Source organism: Primulina eburnea, chromosome 1 (assembly GCF_022965805.1).
Source record: "Primulina eburnea isolate SZY01 chromosome 1, ASM2296580v1, whole genome shotgun sequence".
NCBI classification, from domain to species: domain Eukaryota; kingdom Viridiplantae; phylum Streptophyta; class Magnoliopsida; order Lamiales; family Gesneriaceae; genus Primulina; species Primulina eburnea.
In genome coordinates, this window is record NC_133101.1 from 63,562,728 (window position 1) to 63,584,257 (window position 21,530).

Here is a 21,530-nt window from a genome sequence, read left to right on the forward strand (position 1 = left end):
TTTGAGGAACAAAGAGATCGGCATCGTTAAAGTCCTTTGGAGGAACCATTTGATCGAGGAGGCTACGTGGGAACCAGAGACTGAGATGAGAGAGAGGTACCCTGAGTTGTTCGTGCAGTGACGTCAATTTCGAGGACGAAATTCCTCTAAGGAGGGGAGATTGTAATAGCCGAGCCCGGTGTACGGTATGGTTTAAGCTTTATTGTGTTTATTGGGTTTTATGATTTAGATGTTAGAGTTGTGTTTTGGGCCATAGTATTTTTGGTTATTGTTGTCTTGAGATATTAGATGTTGTTGATGGTTCGTTTCAGTGTTTCGGTTCGATTTTAGTTGATTGAGTACTGTTCATTGCCGTGGCTAGAGTGCACCCGCGATCTTAGAGGAGTGCCCCCGTGGTGTACTATTCATCATTTTGGATTTGGAAGGCCGTGGCATCACCGCACCCGCGGCAGTGCAAGGACCACACCCGCGGTAATAGCAGCACCGCACCCGCGGTCATTGTGCATGGATTTTATTTTGGTTGGCCGAAGGCATAGCGCACCCGCGGTGCTAGCAGGAGCGCACCCGCGGTGTAAGTATGGGCGAGTTTTTAAGTTACTTTTTGGAGTTGTTGGCCATATCTTATCCTATCCTTTCTACCTTTTTCGAGATTTTCTCTCCATTTGCAAGGGTTTTCATCCATTTCAATTGCTTCCTACCTTTGATTCTTGAAGTTGTTTGGATTTTCGACTTGAGATCGACGTTCTCCTTGGTGCTAGGAAGCTTAGGTAAGTTTTTAGTTGAGTTCTATCATGGTGTTAGAAATGAGATGTTATAGGGTTTGATGTTTTGTTGGTTTAATGGATTATTTGACTTGATTATTGGATTATAGAGTTGATGTTGGTGTTATTTATGGATTATTGTTGTAGGTGGTGTACCAAGAGTATAGTTGGAGGTGTTCTATTGGTTTGTAAATGGAATTTCATCCCTTTGCTCACATGATGTTATATGTATTATGTTTTAAAGATTTTAAAGTGATATTCCCTTCAAATGATTCATTGTTATGTATTGATTCCATTGCTATGATTATTGGAGACAATTTGATGTCTCACTATTGTTCAAAGGGAATACAAAAGAAAAGATAGAGATTACAAAACGACGGTTTTAAATGCTATTCAGAGTTCAAATGTTTTATTGGATTGATAGAACATAGTCAGAGAATTGCATGCAATTAGTTGATCAACGCCCATAGGCTTTTATCCCTCACAGTTATCGATTTATATCGATGGGATATTTGCACCCACAGTCAGAGATACTATTGATATCAATCCAACCAGAGAAAAGAGAAATACCATCTTATTGCTACAGTTATTGTTACAGTATTTATGTTTCAGAGTTGATGGTATTTATGATTTCAAAGTCATGTTTTACAGAGTATGATATGTATCATTGTTATGTAAGAGTTCCACTTGCTGAGATTTATTCTCATTTCAGTTATTTCATGTGATGCAGATAAGAGCGACAGACCAGGACGTTGACTGTGGATGGGGGTCATATGCATACGAAGATTGGAAGGATGATTATTTTGTTATCATTTTGTATCATGATCACACTAATGATATTTTGTATTTTGCTTTGTCATTGGAATGATCATGTAATTGTTTTGTAAACACTTTTATGAAATGTAATTTTGAAACTCCTTCCATTTGAAAGAAAATTTTAAATTCCGCTGTATATTTTATTGTTACGGGTCAGGGTGTCACATTTAGTGGTATCAGAGCACCGGTTCTTCGGACCAATGCATATGACTTCGTCTACTTTCAACTGTCCGGGTATGTTTTCTTTTGCATCTATTTATTCATTGTTATCTATTGATTGGTGTCTTGTGAGCACATTGTAGAGTATGCCACCTAAGAGGAAAGCAGTAGAGGGTGAGGATAGTTCTTCCTCGAGAGTTGTCGATGAGTTCGGCAAGTTGCTTAAGGAGCAGGCTAAGGTGCATAGCGAGCAGATTCAGCAGCTCATTCGTATGCAAGGTGCAGGACAGGGTAGAGGGCAAGGTAGAATTCCAGTAGCTCAGGCAATTGGCACCGATGCCGTCTTTTTTGCTTTCAAGAGGATGGATCCGCCAGAGTTTGCAGGTAGTTCTGATCCGTTAGTGGATGTTGAGTGGGTCAAGGCTTTAGAAGCGATCTTCGATCATCCGCAGTACGAGGACAAAGACAGGATCAGTTGTGCTGTTTTCATGTTGGTTAAGGCTGCCCGCATCTGGTGGAATGCAACCAAGGTTGGTGTGACTGTTGCGACTCTGAAGTGGTCTGAGTTTACTGATTTGTTCTACGACAAGTATTTCCCCGATGCACTTCGAGCGAGGAAGGTTACGGAGTTCTTGGAGCTTCGTCAGGGGAGCATGGATGTTGGTGAGTATATTCTGAAGTTTGAGGAGGGTTGCTTGTTTGCTCCGTATATTGCTTCGAACGACAAAGACAAAGGTGCTCATTTCATTCGAGGCCTTAGAGCCGAGATTCGACGAGATATCAACATGTCCAAGGCTGTGACTTTCAAGGAGATTGTGTCCAAGGCATTGTTGGCCGAGCAGGATGAGAAGGACATCACTAGAGAGAGGCAGGAGAGGTACCAAGCTGTTGCTCAGAGAGGCCAGGGCTCGAATCAGATAGGCAAAGATCGTTTCAAGGGTAAAGGCAAGATGGAGTCGAGTCCTAGACCACCGCCAGTTCCAGTTGTTCCATCTGATCCCGAGAAGCCTTTGTGTCCTAAGTGTGGCAAGCATCATCGAGGAGAGTGCAGATATGGCACCCATTCGTGTTATCGTTGTGGCACGGCAGGCCACGTTGCCAGAGATTGTCCTAAGGGAGCTAGCCAAGGGAAGGTGCAGGGTTGTATCTTTACGATGACTAAGGAAGGTATTAATCATGATTCTTCATTGATCTCTAGTACTATTTTGATTTCAGGCAGAGTAGCTACGACATTGATAGATACTGGTGCTACTCATTCTTTTATGTCTGAATTGTTTTTGAGATCTTTGGGTATAGTTCCCTCTGTTCTTCCCCTTCAGCTTAGTGTTATTTTGCCTTCGGGGGACGTGTTGTGCCCGACATCGATTGTGTATGCGTGCCCTGTTCGTATTGAGGAGCGAGTTGTCTTCGCTGATTTGATTGTTATCCCTATGGTTGCCTTTGATGTTATTCTTGGCATGGATTGGCTTTCGACTTACCGTGCAGTTATCGATTGTGTTGTTAAGACAGTAGCTTTTGCAGATGATGGCCAGGGAGGAGTTCTCGCCAGCACAGGTACTTCGCTGGTCCTTCCTTTTATTTCTTGTCTTGAGGCTGAGAGATTGCTGTGTAGAGGTTGCGATGGGTTTCTTGCTTCTATTGTGGATGTTGATAGACTGATTAAGTTGAATATAGATGATATTGATGTTGTGAGGGAGTTTGCGGATGTATTTGAGGATGATGTTCCGGGTTTGCCGCCGGATAGGGATGTTGAGTTTGTCATTGATCTAGCTCCAGGTACGGTTTATATTTCTAAGGCTCCGTACAGGATGGCCCCTACAGAGATGAAGGAGTTGAAGACGCAGTTGCAGGATCTATTAGACAAGGGTTTTATTCGTCCGAGTTCTTCGCCTTGGGGAGCTCCGGTTCTTTTTGTTAAGAAGAAAGATAGTTCCTTGCGGCTGTGTATTGACTACAGGGAGCTCAACAAAGTGACTGTCAAGAATAAGTATCCGTTGCCTCGGATAGATGATTTGTTTGATCAGCTTCATGGTGCTACTGTATTCTCGAAGATTGATCTTCGGTCTGGCTACTATCAGTTGAAGGTTAGGGAGTCTGATATCCCTAAGACAGCGTTCCGGACCAGGTACGGTCACTACGAGTTTCTTGTTATGTCTTTTGTCCTGACCAATGCCCCTTCAGTCTTCATGGATTTGATGAACCGTGTGTTCAAGCCTTATCTGGATAGCTTCGTCATTGTTTTCATCGACGACATCTTGATCTATTCCAAGACCAGAGAGCTTCATGCCGAGCATCTCAGAGTTGTTCTTCAGTTGTTGCGAGAGAAGAGGTTGTTTGCCAAGCTGAAGAAGTGTGAGTTTTGGCTGGATCAGATTTCTTTTCTAGGCCATGTGGTTTCGAAAGATGGCATTGCTGTTGATCCGTTGAAGATAGAGGCGATTCAGAATTGGCCTATTCCTTCTACTGTTTCAGAGGTTCGCAGTTTCCTTGGTTTGGCGGGTTATTATCGTCGTTTCATTTCAGATTTCTCCAAGATTGCCCTGCCATTGTCCAATCTGACGAGGAAGACTGTGAAGTTTGAGTGGTCTATTGATTGCCAGAGTGCATTTCAAGAGTTGAAGGACATGTTGACGACAGCTCCTGTTCTTTCATTGCCTAGTGGTTCAGAGGACTTTGTTGTCTATACCGATGCGTCGAAGAGAGGCCTTGGTGCAGTGCTTATGCAGCGAGGTAAGGTTATTGCCTATGCGTCTCGCCAGTTGAAGGATTATGAGAATAATTATCCGACGCACGATTTAGAGTTGGCAGCTGTGGTTTTCGCCTTGAAGATTTGGAGATATTATCTGTATGGCGAGAAGTGTGAGATCTTCACAGACCACAAGAGCTTGAAGTATCTGTTTTCCCAGAAAGAGCTCAACATGCGGCAGAGGAGGTGGTTAGAGCTGGTTAAGGATTATGATGTGACGATCAGTTATCATCCGGGGAAAGCGAATGTAGTGGCTGATGCTTTGAGCCGGAAGTCGAGTGCTTCATTGAGTTCTTTGATTCAGAGGCCGTTGTTGATGGATTTGCACAGAGAGGAGATTGATTTGGTAATTCCGGGGACCATTGCTCGCCTTTCAGCGTTGGTCATTAGAGCTACATTGACGGACAGGATCCGTAGAGAGCAGACTGATGATGTTCAGTTGACAGAGTTGAGAGCTAGAGCTGAGGCTAGAGGGAACTCAGAGTTTGGTTTGAATGGAGATGGTTTGGTGACTTTCAGAGGCCGTATTTGTGTTCCTATTGGCGATGATATTCGGAGAGACGTCTTGACAGAGGCTCATACCGCACCTTATTCGATTCATCCAGGCAGCACGAAGATGTATCAGGATCTTCGTCGACTCTACTGGTGGCCAGGTATGAAGAGAGATATTGCTTTGTTCATTTCTCAGTGCCTTACTTGTCAGCAGGTGAAGATTGAGCATCAGAGACCTGCTGGGACATTGCTTTCTTTGCCGATTCCTCAGTGGAAGTGGGAGCATATCACTATGGATTTCGTGACTGGTCTTCCTAGGACGCAGAAAGGTTTTAATTCCATTTGGGTTATTGTCGATCGATTGACCAAGTCAGCTCATTTTCTCCCAGTCAAGACGACGTACTCGATGAGTCAGTATGCCGAGGATTACATAGCAGAGATTGTCAGACTTCATGGGGTTCCTGTGTCGATCGTGTCTGATCGTGACCCTAGATTTACCTCCGAGTTCTGGAAGAGTTTGCATAGAGCTATGGGTTCTCGATTAGCTTTCAGTACAGCTTATCACCCTCAGAGCGACGGTCAGTCAGAGAGAGTCATCCAGATTCTTGAGGATATGCTCAGAGCTTGTACTATTGATTATTCTGGTAGCTGGGATTCTAAATTGCCTCTTGTGGAGTTCACGTACAACAATAGCTACCAGGCGACGATTGGCATGGCACCGTATGAGGCTCTTTATGGCAGGAAGTGCAGATCCCCTTTGTTTTGGGATGAGGTTGGAGAGAGGAAGATGTTGGGTCCCGAGTTAGTCCAGCAGACAGCCGATGTTGTTGCAGTGATCCGTGAGAGGATGAGGACTGCTCAGTCGAGACAGAAGAGTTATGCAGATGTTCGTCGCAGACCTTTGCAGTTCGAGGTTGGCGATCACGTGTTTCTGAAGATAGCACCTCTCAAGGGTGTGATGAGATTTGGCAAGAAGGGCAAGTTGAGTCCGAGATTTATTGGCCCCTTTGAGATCTTGGACAGAGTTGGTGACCGAGCCTACAGATTAGCCCTACCGCCCGATCTTGACAGAGTTCATAATGTATTTCACGTATCGATGCTCAGGAAGTATATTGCAGATCCTTCCCATGTTCTTCACCACGAGCCATTGGACTTGACGTCGAATTTGACGTATCAAGAGATTCCGATCCAGATTTTGGATCGCACAGTTAGAGTTTTGAGGAACAAAGAGATCGGCATCGTTAAAGTCCTTTGGAGGAACCATTTGATCGAGGAGGCTACGTGGGAACCAGAGACTGAGATGAGAGAGAGGTACCCTGAGTTGTTCGTGCAGTGACGTCAATTTCGAGGACGAAATTCCTCTAAGGAGGGGAGATTGTAATAGCCGAGCCCGGTGTACGGTATGGTTTAAGCTTTATTGTGTTTATTGGGTTTTATGATTTAGATGTTAGAGTTGTGTTTTGGGCCATAGTATTTTTGGTTATTGTTGTCTTGAGATATTAGATGTTGTTGATGGTTCGTTTCAGTGTTTCGGTTCGATTTTAGTTGATTGAGTACTGTTCATTGCCGTGGCTAGAGTGCACCCGCGATCTTAGAGGAGTGCCCCCGTGGTGTACTATTCATCATTTTGGATTTGGAAGGCCGTGGCATCACCGCACCCGCGGCAGTGCAAGGACCACACCCGCGGTAATAGCAGCACCGCACCCGCGGTCATTGTGCATGGATTTTATTTTGGTTGGCCGAAGGCATAGCGCACCCGCGGTGCTAGCAGGACCGCACCCGCGGTGTAAGTATGGGCGAGTTTTTAAGTTACTTTTTGGAGTTGTTGGCCATATCTTATCCTATCCTTTCTACCTTTTTCGAGATTTTCTCTCCATTTGCAAGGGTTTTCATCCATTTCAATTGCTTCCTACCTTTGATTCTTGGAGTTGTTTGGATTTTCGACTTGAGATCGACGTTCTCCTTGGTGCTAGGAAGCTTAGGTAAGTTTTTAGTTGAGTTCTATCATGGTGTTAGAAATGAGATGTTATAGGGTTTGATGTTTTGTTGGTTTAATGGATTATTTGACTTGATTATTGGATTATAGAGTTGATGTTGGTGTTATTTATGGATTATTGTTGTAGGTGGTGTACCAAGAGTATAGTTGGAGGTGTTCTATTGGTTTGTAAATGGAATTTCATCCCTTTGCTCACATGATGTTATATGTATTGTGTTTTAAAGATTTTAAAGTGATATTCCCTTCAAATGATTCATTGTTATGTATTGATTCCATTGCTATGATTATTGGAGACATTTGATGTCTCACTATTGTTCAAAGGGAATACAAAAGAAAAGATAGAGATTACAAAACGACGGTTTTAAATGCTATTCAGAGTTCAAATGTTTTATTGGATTGATAGAACATAGTCAGAGAATTGCATGCAATTAGTTGATCAACGCCCATAGGCTTTTATCCCTCACAGTTATCGATTTATATCGATGGGATATTTGCACCCACAGTCAGAGATACTATTGATATCAATCCAACCAGAGAAAAGAGAAATACCATCTTATTGCTACAGTTATTGTTACAGTATTTATGTTTCAGAGTTGATGGTATTTATGATTTCAAAGTCATGTTTTACAGAGTATGATATGTATCATTGTTATGTAAGAGTTCCACTTGCTGAGATTTATTCTCATTTCAGTTATTTCATGTGATGCAGATAAGAGCGACGGACCAGGACGTTGACTGTGGATGGGGGTCATATGCATACGAAGATTGGAAGGATGATTATTTTGTTATCATTTTGTATCATGATCACACTAATGATATTTTGTATTTTGCTTTGTCATTGGAATGATCATGTAATTGTTTTGTAAACACTTTTATGAAATGTAATTTTGAAACTCCTTCCATTTGAAAGAAAATTTTAAATTCCGCTGTATATTTTATTGTTACGGGTCAGGGTGTCACACGAGGAGTGTGCGTAAAATTGTATATCAATTCTTGTAATTAAAATAGTATCAACTTTATTTAGAGAAATTGAATTAACGGTTGGTTTGATTGAATGAATTAACTGAAAACAATGAATTAATTAAGTCACCGAATTGAGAGATAATAACGAGAGAAAGTATCTAGAGAAATGATTTCACAAAGTTTCCACGATAATTATTCACAGTTTAATTTATATTCCTGAATTCCAATCAATTAATGGCCAAGAACACTTAGATTGTTTTATTCCCCCTTTCCCAAGTGACGAATAAAGTGTATCTATCAACTTCGATTCAATTATTCCTAATTAGAATCTACGTTTCATAGATAAATGCAAACAATGTTCTTACTAAGCCTCGCTAAAGTTATACGCCTTCCGAACGCTATAAACATTTAACGATGTGTCTCTAATGATATATAATCCTAGTCCCTCTCCCGAGTTATAAGATTAATCAAACAACAAACAATTTATGGCCAGTAAATTGCAGTGCAGTAAACGCAGAGAACGCAATTAAACGAAAGCGGAATTCAATCAAATAAACAACGGTGTCAAATCATCGTATCAACAGAGTTACGTCATTCTCTAGAATGGGAATTTAGTTCATCACGAAATCCAAGAGAAAACAAGACATATTCGTAGTTCTAGACATCGCTACACCATAAAGTGAAGAAACAAAGGAAAAGATAACAAATCCGAAGTGTCGTCTCTGTCTCCAGATCCGTCGTTCTTCATATTTGTAACTGTTCTTCACACTATGAATCTTTGTCTCCAGTATGCGCTCCATTTCTCGCGTCTTTTTCTCCCTGGACGGCTGAAGATCTCCTGTGTTTCTCCAGTGACGGCTGCTGCCCGAGTATGACCTAATTCGCGCAATTTATAATATTCTGGATGCGGCGCGCGCGGTGGCGCATGAAATGGCGCGGCGGCGCGCTCGGTGCTGCTCCTCTGGCCATGCATGTTCGCGCGGTAGCGCATGAAGTCGCGCTTGCGCGCGTCGCTCTCGGGTCTGTGCGCGCGGGTGCGCATGAACTGGCACCACAACGCTTAGGTGTCTGGTCATTCGCTTGTATGTGTGCGCGCGGGTGCGCGAGAGTTGGCACGATGGCGCGCATTCCACTGTCGATCATTCTGCACATCATTGCGCGCGGCTGCGCGTGATCTCGTGCGGGCGCACGCGAGGCTCTGTCCGAGGGCTTGAGTGAATGTGCGCGTGACTGCGCGTGAAGTGGCGTGATGGCGCGCGCACTTCTGTCCCATGGCGTCCTCGTGGTCGTGCATTTCTTGTCCACTTGGCATCGTGTCCGCTATCTTCTCCATTCCTGAAATGACAATCAAAACAAGCCAAAAACGCATAATTCTGTTCAAAACAAGCATGATTCAAAATGGATTCTAATATAGATTAAGTGCAAATCTTGCACTTATCAGGGGTCCTCATCCAGGAGTCGACAGAGGTCTCGCTCGTCCCCTAGGCGTGGTCAAGGCCTTCCATGGATAAATCAGAGTATCGGAGAGCAGAGAAGGGAAGGTCGATGTCAAGATGTCTCTCAGGAGCCCGTTGAACCGAGGAGGGGAATGAATGATGATAACTACCCTACGATAGGAATGATTCATATGATCTCGGGGGGTGCTACTGATGGAGACTCTGGGCGAGCTCGGAAGGCACATGGGAGAAGGTTGGAGAATTTTGAAATATATATGGGTGCGGACTTATCCCAGGATCCTGTCATCAGTTTTGGACCGGATGACCTCCGAGACATTGTGGCTCCTCATAACGATGCCTTGGTGGTATGGCCACCGTTTCCAATTACGATGTGGCACGAATCTTTATTGATAATGGAAGCTCTGTTAATATCCTGTTCAAGAGCACTTTGGATAAGATGAAGGTGGAGAGATTTGAGTTCGAGCCAATCTCTACTCCTCTATATGGATTTGCAGGACATGCCATCCCGCCGCTCGGCCAGATTGTCCTTCCTCTATCTTTGGGACATGAGCCACGGCGGATAACAAAAATGACAATATTTACTGTGGTGGACACCCCATCTGCTTACAATGGAATTCTGGGGCGACCAGCCCTAAAGGATTTCAGAGCTGAAGCGTCCACGTATCATCAGAAGTTGAATTTTCCTGTAGGGAAGGAGGTTGCAGTTTTATGCGGAGATCAGAGGGTCGCGCGTCGGTGTTATGAGGGGATAGTGAAAGAAGAGGGGAAGAGAGCGCGTGTAGAGGTTCACATGATTAAGAGAGGAAGAAATGAGTGACTTTGTCCCAGGGAGGTATAAGAGGAGCATAAAAGTTGGAGAAAACGCAGGGCAAGGCTTCAAAGAGACTTTGAAATGCTTACCACCTCAGAAAATATTACTCTTGAATTTATTATTGATGTATTTCATCTTTGCATTTTCCCATGTAATCAGTTGAAATTCAATAAAACCAAGTTCTTATATTAAGTTCATGGATGTTGTTGTATTGTGAGGATGAAATAAATTTTATTTTCCTGCTAAGGCATCGCCTAGCAGAGGTGCAGAGTTGGGGTGGAAGAGAAATTTATTTTCCTGCTAAGGAATCGCCTAGCAGAGGAGCAGAGTTGGGGTGGAAGACATATTTTATTTTCCTGCTATGGCATCGCCTAGCAGAGGAGCATAGTTGGGGTGAAAGAGAAATTTTAGTTTCCTGCTAAGGCATCGCCTAGCAGAGGAGCAGAGTTGGGTTGGAAGAGAAATTTTATTTTCCTACTAAGGCATTGCCTAGTAGAGGAGCATCGTGTAGAAGAAAAATTTTATTTTCCTGCTAAGGCATCGCCTAGCAGAGGAGCAGAGTTAGGGTGGAGGTGTTGAATTTTATTTTCCTGCTAAGGTATCACCTAGCAAAGGAGTTAGAGGGTGGAAGTGTTGATTTTATTTTCCTGCTAAGGCATCGTCTAGCGGAGGAGTTAGAGGGTGGGCGCGTTGAATTTTATTTTCCTGCTAAAGCCCGGCTTAGCAAAGGAGTTAGAGGGTGGAGGTGTTGATTTTATTTTCCTGCTAAAGCATCGCCTAGTAGAGGAGTTAGAGGATGACGGGGTGGAATCTTTATTTTCCTGCTAAGTCATCGCCTAGCAGAGGAGCAGAGTTAGGGTGGAGGTGTTGAATTTTATTTTCCTGCTAAGTTCCGACTTAGCAGAGGAGTTAGAGTGTGGAGGTGTTGATTTTATTTTCCTGCTAAGGCCCGGCTTAGCCGGCTTAGCAGAGGAGTTAGAGGGTGGAGGTGTTGATTTGATTTTTCCTGCTAAGGTCCGGCTTAGCAGTGGAGTTAGAGGGTGGAGGTGTTGATTTTATTTTCCTGCTAAAGCCCGGCTTAGCAGAAGAGTTATGAGATGATGAGGTGAGAGTTTGATTTTTCCTGCTAAGGCCCGGCTTAGCAGAGGAGTTAGATGGTGGAGGTGTTGATTTGATTTTTCCTGCTAAGGCCCGGCTTAGCAGAGGAGTTAGAGGGTGGAGGTGGTGAATTTTTATTTTCCTGTTAAGGCCCGGCTTAGCAAAGGAGTTAGAGGGTGGAGGTGTTGATTTTATTTTCCTGCTAAGGCCCGACTTAGCAGAGGAGTTATGAGATGATGAGGTGAGAGTTTGATTTTTCCGGTTAGGGCCCGGCTTAGCAGAGGAGTTAGAGGATGGAGGTGTTGCATTTTTATTTTACTGCTAAGGTAACACCTACCAGAGGAGTTAGAGGGTTGAGGTGTTGAATTTTTATTTTCCTGCTATGACATCGCCTAGCAGAGGAGTTAGAGGGTGGGGGCGTTGAATGTTATTTTTCTGCTAAGGAATCGCCTAGCAGAGGAGCAGAGTGGATGAGGAGAATTAAATTTGTTTTTCCTGCTAAAGTGTCACCTAACAGAGGAGTTAGAGGGTGGAGATGTTGAGTTTTTATTTTCCTGCTAAGACCCGGCTTAGCAGAGGAGTTAGAGGGTGGAGGTAGTGAATTTTTATTTTACTGCTAAGGCATCGCCTAGCAGAGGAGCAGATTTTGGGAGAAGAAAAATGTTTTTTTCCTACTATGGCGTCGCCTAGCAGAGGAGCAGAGTGGAGGAGGAGAATTAAATTTTCCTGCTAAGACATCGCCTAGCAGAGGAGCAGAGTTTGAGATGAGAAAAATTTATTTGGTTAGTCGATAACGAAAGATGTTTACGGGGAGCAGAGTTTACGGGGCAGGCGAGCGTGGTGCGCGAGGGGGCGAGTGCTTCGGCAGGGCGCTGGGCGAGCTCGCAAGGTGGCGAGGCGCGCTAGGCGAGCTCGGTGAGGGCATGATGCAGGCGAGCTGGTGCTTGCGCTCGGGCGTGCGGTGGCGAGGGCGAGGGCGAGGGCGAGGGCGAGGGCGAGGGGCGAGCTGGTGCTCGGGTACTGGGCGAGCGTATGGCGCTCGGGTGTTGGGCGAGCTGGTGCTGGCGCTCGGGCGAGCATGGCATGGCGATGGGCGAGCTGGTGCTTGTGCTCGGGCGTGCGGTGGCGAGGGCGAGGGGCGACCTGGTGCTCGGGTGTTGGGCGAGCGTGTGGCGCTCGGGTGTTGGGCGAGCTGGTGCTTGCGCTCGGGCGAGCGTGGCGTGGCGATGGGCGAGCTGGTGCTTGCGCTCGGGCGTGCGGTGGCGAGGGGAGAGCTGGTGCTCGGGTGTTGGGCGAGCGTGTGGCGCTCGGGTGTTGGCCGAGCTGGTGCTTGCGCTCGGGCGAGCGTGGCATGGCGATGGGCGAGCTGGTGCTTGCGCTCGGGCATGCGGTGGCGAGGGCGAGGGGCGAGCTGGTGCTCGGGTGTTGGGCGAGCGTGTGGTGCTCGGGTGCTAGGCGAGCATGTGGCGCTCGGGCTCGCGGCGAGCAGGCGCTAAGCAGGCGAGGGCGAGACGGGACGCTCGGCAGGCGAGTGCGAGACGGGACGCTCGACAAGGGCGCTCGGCGAACTGCCTTGCAAAAGGGGTGAGGCGGTGGCTTCAGGCGAGGCTAGGCGTTCGGCGAGGCTGGGGAAGGGCTTGGGCGGAGGTGGGCGTGTGGACTGGGACGACGCGAATGGGAGGGCTCGACGAGGGCTCGGTTGGCGCGGTAGAGATGGCGATGTGGGGTGTTTTGCGAGGCGATGGCTTGCGCTCGGCGAGTGCCTGGCTGGCTCAGGCGGCGCGCGACGCTGGCTCGGGCGTGAGTGGGGCGGCGTGCGGTGGTGATTGGGCGACTCGAGGTGATGGTGAGGTGATGATGAAGCGGTGCTAGGATTGCTATTTGATTTGTTTCTAACTTTTTGGGGACTGACGGAGGGCTGGAAGAAAATGCACAACTCACATGTTGTAAATCGAGAACAACGCAATTAATCAAATTTTAAACCTACGATTCAGTTCGACTCGGGAGGGGGAGACTGGTGATACCCAGGGATGAACCCATCAAGATCCGGCCCAAACTCCCGGCCCATCTCTAAGGCCCACAGGTGAATGGCCCATGACAAGCCCAGGTATTCTCCTATAAATACCAGGTTTGAGTGTTAATTCATGGATTCACTATATTGTTTTCAGCAGCGCCCTTAGCTGCTCCCCCCATATATCCTCAGTCTCTGACTTGAGCGTCGGAGGGGCTACGCCAGGACACCCTCCTGGCCCCCTCCTAACGGTCTTATTTGTGATTTCAGGCCCAGAGTAATTTTGAAGCCCGTGTCTGAATTAGTGACGCTTGCGTGGATCGGACCCTAAATTTCCCGTGAGTATCAAATAGTAATAGATATATAAACCATTACAAATTGGTAATGTTTTTAGGAAACGAAAAAAAACATTTAATTTGGACAGCGCCATTTAATTCAATCCTTTATCAGTGCCTGCCAGCCTAGAAATCTTAAAAACTTAAGACAATAAAATCAAAGCAGTTCTCCTTGATGACCCACAGCCGAAGATACAAACCCACTCAAGAACAGAATAATGCCTCTACTAAAATCTACGAAAACATAAAATTCCAACATTAAAATTTGATTGGCCATCCCACCACCCTATTTGCTGTATTCTTCTTGGGTGGAGTTGGAATTTGAAAGTGATTTTTTCGAAATCCAATGATGAAAAGATATATTATTGAATTTATCTTTTTTGCATGTACATATGACATTAATTATATAAATAAATAAAAAGTAGACAACAAAATAGAAAAGTCGAAGCCAAAGGTGCGATCTTTTCTTGCCATTCGTTGTCAGGAATAGCTGATGCACAGATAGGGGCAGGCAGAAAGGAATGAAGTTCTTGTTCCAGTGTCCGTGCTGTTCTTGTTTCTGCTTCATGAAGCCGAACAAAAGCAAGCCGAAGGAGAAGGAGAAGGAGAAGGAGAAGGAGAAGGAGAACAAAAGCAAGCCGAAGGAGAAGGAGAAGGATAAGGAGAAGGAGAACAAAAGCAAGCCGAAGGAGAAGGAGAAGGAGAAGGAGAACAAAAGCAAGCCGAAGGAGAAGGAGAAGGAGAAGGAGAAGAAAGAAGAATCCAAGGAGAAGGAGAATGAGAAGAAAGAAGAAGCCAAGGCAGAGTGATGAATTCATATGGAATTTATAATGAAGTAATATTATTTGTCATCCCCTTTTATATATCTTCTCTTTCTGTTTAAATATGTAAGTCGGTCTATGATTTGGTACAGAATTTGTTAGAGTAGGTGTCCGTCGAGCCAAGTGTTGGCCGAGTGTTCACAGTGAAACTCTATGTATAAGCAACCTTTATTTTAATAATATTTGAAATTATTGTTTTGGCAAATCTTTATCTGTATACCCATGCTAGTTGCATAGATAAAGCCCTTGAATATACAAATAGTAGAAAGAATATGAGATGTTCATATGATGAGTATCATGAAACTCATATTTGGAATACTGTATATTCTAAACAGTTCCTAGTCGATTCAGCCGCCGTTAAGAAGGATATAGGCCGCTCGAGTTAGAGACTAGTATATGCGATGTGAGTACCATGTTTCATTGGTAGGGGACATTGTGATGTCCGAACATGCAGATAGGTGCTCCTTGTAGAGTGCACTGAACAACCCTCCATAAAAGGACTTTCCAAGTGGTTCTCACTTATCGAGTGGAAAAGTCCTGGTTTATGGTTGTACACCATTAGTCCTATGACCCGGGACAACATTGAGACTCTATGTGCTAGAATTACACTTTGACTTGTTTACTGACTCTCATGGGGTCATCAGGTGGCAAGGTTGGATGTTCTGCCGAAACATATAGATTCGATGCATTGTAGTCGAGGATTCACTGCTTACCTTCGGGTATGGATATCCTATGTGTTATCATGTGTATGTAGGTTGAAATCTCTGATCAGAGTATGATGGTAATTATGAAAGGGGTTTCATAGATTACATCATCGATGCAACTACGACATGACACATAGTATCGATTCATTGACAACTCTCGATAAACTAATGGTTGTCGAATCGGTCGGAATATAAGAGTTGAAGGGACCGTACTGTACGCTAACCATAATTGAATGGTTCTTGCAGGCACTATCATTTGATACCTAGAGAATCATGTAAGCGATGCTGCTAGGCGTTTAACATAATTGGTTGGGTACTATCAGACTTGAGTTCTGACGTTCTTGTTATCAAAGTGTTGATAAGTAAGAATAGAGCAATTGGGGTATGCTCATATAAGGACATGTTTAGTTCGAATCACATGGAGATGTGAACTCACGGTTAGTTGTATCAATGAACCATTGAGGGCCACACAAGTACTAGCTTTCTAGATCTCGTTGAGAAGAAAAATAGTTCATTGTGTTGAACGGCTTATAAAGGAGTTTATAAGCGTAAGGAAAATTAGAAGTATGGCTTCTATAAAAGAGAAATTAGTTCAATGTGTTGAACGGCTTATAAATGAGTTTATAAGCGTAAAGAAAAATAGAAGTATGACTTCTATGAGAGAAATGTAAATTTTAATTTATGAATGTGTTCCTAAATTAAAAGTTGGCCAAACGAGTAATGTATTTGATAATTGTGATTTTCATATACATTATTATGGACTAAATTAAATTAATTCAAGTGTTGAATTAATTAAACACTAGTGGACCTAGTAGAGTCCAAATAATTAAATTAATTCAAGTGTTGGATTAATTAAACAACATTGGGCTTTGTAGAGCCCAATTAGAAATAATTATTAAATTAGTGGGCTTGAGTAAAATCAAGTAATGGTTAAATGGTCTCAAATGTGTTTGAGACATTTAAATAAAAGTTCATGGGTCTTGTAATTGTTACAAGCCCAAATAGAATGTGCATTGGGAGGTGAAGGGTTGGGAGACAACTTTTTGTGTCTCCAATGCATGGCATGCAACTTTTTGGGACCAACTTTTCCCACAACCAAGGCAGCTCATCCTCCCCTCATTCAAGCATGAGCACGGAAGAAATCTTGAGTGATTTCTCTCCAAGTTTTTTTCCATTTTTCTTCTTCAAGTGTTGAGGAAGAAATATTCTTCTCCTTGAAAAATCCTCATATTTTTCTAGTGCAAAATATGAGGGAATCTACGTAGTTGGTGGTGGGCCTAATTTTGAAAGAAGGGAAGCTTGTAGATCTTCATGCCATTGAAGATCTAAGGTGTTTACACCTTAGTTGGAGCCATACATCAATCCTTGTGATTGATAGGTACATTTCTAACCACACTATGAATGTCATTTTTGTGTTTTATTGTATTTGCTACACATCATCAAGGGGTGGCCGAAATAAAAAAATTTGTTTTTTTTTTAAACTTCCGTTGCGCTTCCGGTCACCGTAACAGATCCCCTTTCAGAATTATGAACTCAAATCTGAAAGATCTTCACTACAATATGTGGGTTTTTTGCTCGTGTTACTACTATATGTACTTATTTTGGTGCAACTATTGGAGAATTGTTGACTTGCTGCCTGTTTGTGGCATAAACATGATTCAAGTTAGTCTTCACTTCGGACGATCACCATTTTTTCTTCGCTGTTTTGGTTAGAATTTTGAAAACATATTGACAATTTCTTGATCTATTTCTTGTTCCATTTTAAAAAAAGAACATGCCCATTTGATTGAGGATAACACGGGTAAGGAAAAAATAGAATTTTCTTCACTTTTAAATCAGATTCTTGACATTGTAGGACCAATTTATTTTGGCAGAGAAGAAAAATCAATTTATATGACCTTTTATCTAGTCCAAATATCGGCCAAAATACCCATTAAATTGTTTTCAAGTTTGATTTATGTTTTCTTGAAAAATATGCCAACAATATATATAGATTCATTCTATCTAGTATAGATTCATTCTATCTAGTACCAATTTACTACCTCAACTCTGTTATGGAACAACCACATAGATACACCTCATCTAGAGCGGTAGTTACAACAATGAGTTTCCTTTATGACTGGATATCATTAGTAAGGAGCAACAAAGAATCACACGAAGCAGGTACAAAGGAATCAAACTTGTTTTTGGACACCACCCCTTATTGGCGCTGTAAAATGTAACATTGACGCAGCCTTCTTCGATGACATAAATTTGTTGGGATAAGTATGGTGGTGCGAGATGATGAAAGAAGATTTTTTATGGACATAACTAATTTGATCAAAGGAGTTGTGTCAAAGAAGGAGAAGTAATAGGCCTATGGGAAGCTCTGTCTTGGATCCGCAATTCAGATTATTCAAATGTCCTCTTCGACGTGGATGCACTAACAGTCCACCATGCTATAACGGAAACAGCTGCTGATAGAACGGAGTTTGGAGGCATAATGGGTAGATTTAGAGATATTGTAACTACAAACTCATGTTTCTCTGTTCATTTTACCCGTCAACAAGCAAATGAGATTGCATATGTGTTAGCTAAGCATTCTCATTTTTACGCTCTTTTTGTTTAGTTAGAGACACCAACATGTATTGGTGATCTTATGAGTCTGCATTTTACTCATTCTATCATTGAATGAATATCTCTTTGTCGTAAAAAAAAAAAAAAAAACCAATTTACTACCTGGATTATCTTCAAATGCTTTTCAAACTATTATTTGGATAATCGTTATAAGGTATTTTGGTTATCAAGCCGTCTCCGTTACCCTTTTGGGCCAAACTGTGTGTTCACGTTTCAGATCAAGTTGGTTTTGGGTTAAGAAGAAGAAATTAATTGGTCCGTTAACGATAATGGGCCTCCAAAAAGTATTGTTTGAACCCACAATCAATACAATCTAAAAATCTTATTGAATATGATTTATATGATTTTTTATTGTGATATGTGTGAACAGCATTTTGTCGAATTTTACTCCTAAATCAATGAAGAAACAATATATGTAATTTGAAATATAATAGTTTTATATATTATCAAATAATTTTCCAATAGATTTACCATGGTGAATTTTAAGAAATGAAAGTAATTTTCACCACCATTTTTAAAAACAGCTTGGTTGATTTATTTTCTATTTTAAAATATATATCAAATTTCTTCCCAATAAATTTTTCACCTTCCCAAGTTATTAAGAAAATTACATGATATGATGTATCTAATATTTTATATTAAAAAGGTTGAGTTGATTTGTGTATTGTCCAAATTGTCCTTAAGTTTAATTTATTGTCTTAAATTGGTGTTTAATTTATGTTTGATTTATTGTGTGTGCTATATTTGTGTTTTAAGTGTTCAATTTATTGTGATTATTTTTTAGATTATTATTAGTTTTAAGTTTGATTTATTATGTCCATTTTATATTTTTATTAATTTTAATTTATTGTGTTTATGCCCATTTTTTATATTTTTATTATTTTTAATTTATTGTGTTTATTTTATGTTTAATTTATCGTTCTAATATTATTTTTAAAATTGTGATTTATTTAAGACTTCCAATTGTGATTTTATAAAATCACCCACCAAGTCTGTACAAATAAAAATCATCATTAATGTTGATGTGTAAGTACATGCATATATATTTGACTAGAAATGTGTATTATCCAAGTTGTCCTTTTGTTTAATTTATTGTGATTTATTTATCAGTCACGCATTGTCCAAACCGTTTTTTTGTTGTCATTAATATTTTATTATTTCACTTACCGTAAAAGTATGTCTTTTCATTTTTCAATGTCTATTTTATTTTGTGTTGCTACATTTCATGTGCTTACTCTATTTTTTTTTTGTTATATTATTTTTCATTCTTTGTCGTTGTTTATGCTATGTGAGGTCAAAAGTAGTCTTTGTTATCATGTGTATATCACTAGATTACAAATTTTGGTGCTGACTACGATGATGTGTTTTAATGTTTCTTTTTTTCTCTTTTTCGTTTTTCTCTTCTACATTTTGTTAAGTTGTCAATCAGAACTCGTAAACTATCTATGTTTTGTTATTTAAATGTGAAGTTCATATACTCATGTTACTATGTTATGTGAGTTAAGTTTTGTAGTTATTCTGTGTGTTATTATGTGATCTGATTTCTTCAAACTAAGTTATATCTTGTTCATTTTTAAATGTTTATAGGTTCTTCTATGTGTTTCTCTCCTATATCAATTGTCACCATCTTATCGGTTTTTTCTTTTTAAAAAATTTAAATTTCTGTATTGATATTTAAATATCAAAATTCAGGGGAAAATAATTTTTCTATGATATGAAACTTGAAATATAATAAATTTTATGCTCATGAATTATTCTTCCACAAAGATATTTAAACAAATTCAACATGAGACGAGAACAAACGTGTTTTTTAAAATCCTCCCTATGTGGCTCATTGGCCCAAAAAAATTTCATAATGATTCTATATTGTCATTTTCTGCAAATAGCTTACTACTTTGAATTCAATTTTAAAATTTTTTTGCTAAAAAAAATTACAATTTCATATATACAAATTAACATTTAAAGTACTATTTTTTAATTACGGGTGGTTGAAAAAATGGTCACGAATGCCATTTTTTGGTTGCCTTTTTCCTCTTTAGAAACCATGCACAGTGAGCTATGTATGGGCTACTTTTAATAGATTCGGCCGATCCACCAATCACATCCCTCCACGTGGACGAACGAAGGGTATTTCAGCAATTTCGGCCTGGAAATAATTTGGGACTAAGTATGGCCCGAGTGATCAAAAGCACGCACCACCCTTTTTCCCATCACTTTACACACTGTACAGAAATCTATCTATAAATATGAGACAGCTCGATCATCTTTTAATTTCAATTGAAGCAATATTCAAATTTCATTTTTTTTATCAAATACGAAATTCCAAAAAAATATAACACCATAAGTTCCTCTCACATAAATTATTGACCTAATACGTGAGGAATAATTATTATAACTTTTCTATTTTAGTTCATAGAGTAGCAGCACTTGATATTTCCTTGTCACGCCATTTTGACCAACGAAGTTATTGACATGCACAAAATCCGACGAAGTTTCTCCTGAAAATAATCAAATTGTATCTGTACATGTTGGCTGCAAAAAAGGCAGTCACAATGGACCTCTCTCCAATGTGTGTGAGCGTTGCGTCAGTTTATTTTTTTTTTTAAAAATGGGCAATTAGCGACGATTTTTTAGAAATCGTCGCTGATTTGCTGACACGCGGCTCCCATGTGTTTTGAATTATTTGAATTATTGTTTTAATTATGTTTTAAATTATTTTAATTATATTTTATATTTTATATTTTATACTTTTCAATTATTGTAATTTTCGATTATTGTATTTTTCAATTATTCGTGCCATCTTAGTTAAATATAATTTTCGATTGTTGTACTGCTTCATTTCAAATTTATAACAATATTTTAATTTTAACATTGAAAATACTACTTTTTAATTACGGGTGATTGAAAAAGTTGTCACCAATGCCATTTTTTGTAGTTATTCTGTGTGTTATTATGTGATCTGATTTCTTCGAACTAAGTTATATCTTGTTCATTTTTAAATGTTTATAGGTTCTTCTATGTGTTTCTCTCCTATATCAATTGTCACCATCTTATCGGTTTTTTCTTTTTAAAAAATTTAAATTTCTGTATTGATATTTAAATATCAAAATTCAGGGGAAAATAATTTTTCTATGATATGAAACTTGAAATATAATAAATTTTATGCTCATGAATTATTCTTCCACAAAGATATTTAAACAAATTCAACATGAGACGAGAACAAACGTGTTTTTTAAAATCCTCCCTATGTGGCTCATTGGCCCAAAAAAATTTCATAATGATTCTATATTGTCATTTTCTGCAAATAGCTTACTACTTTGAATTCAATTTTAAAATTTTTTTGCTAAAAAAAATTACAATTTCATATATACAAATTAACATTGAAAATACTACTTAGAATATGAACATATAAACATGCAAGTAAGTGTGGATCAAATAATTTGTCTTCGTGTAGACTACAAAAATATGATTTCGCTGAATTAATTTTGCACCTAACATCATGAATTTTTATTAGTACAACACTTCGTCTTATTTTATTATACGATTCACACGCAAAACTGTCTCTTTCCCTAGTCATTATTTTCGGGGGAGGACACAAATCATTTGGGTATGTAAATAATACAATAAATCCACATTATATTTTTATCTCTGAGAGTGGGAATATATATATTTTATAACATGAAAAAAGATGTAAATTCATGTTTTACCAAAAAGATAGGAACTTTGACTTTTGGACTTGTTGTT

At 40.8% G+C, this 21,530-nt stretch overlaps 1 protein-coding gene across 1 annotated transcript; it reads left to right on the forward strand.

The window, feature by feature from the left end:
* The first annotated feature begins 14,038 nt into the window (after positions 1-14,038).
* On the forward strand, positions 14,039-14,671 carry LOC140813968 (uncharacterized). Its single transcript, XM_073172809.1, has one exon. The coding sequence runs from the start codon at positions 14,167-14,169 to the stop codon at positions 14,452-14,454; it is 288 nt and encodes a 95-aa protein (XP_073028910.1). The 5' UTR covers positions 14,039-14,166; the 3' UTR covers positions 14,455-14,671.
* The last annotated feature ends 6,859 nt before the right edge of the window (positions 14,672-21,530 follow it).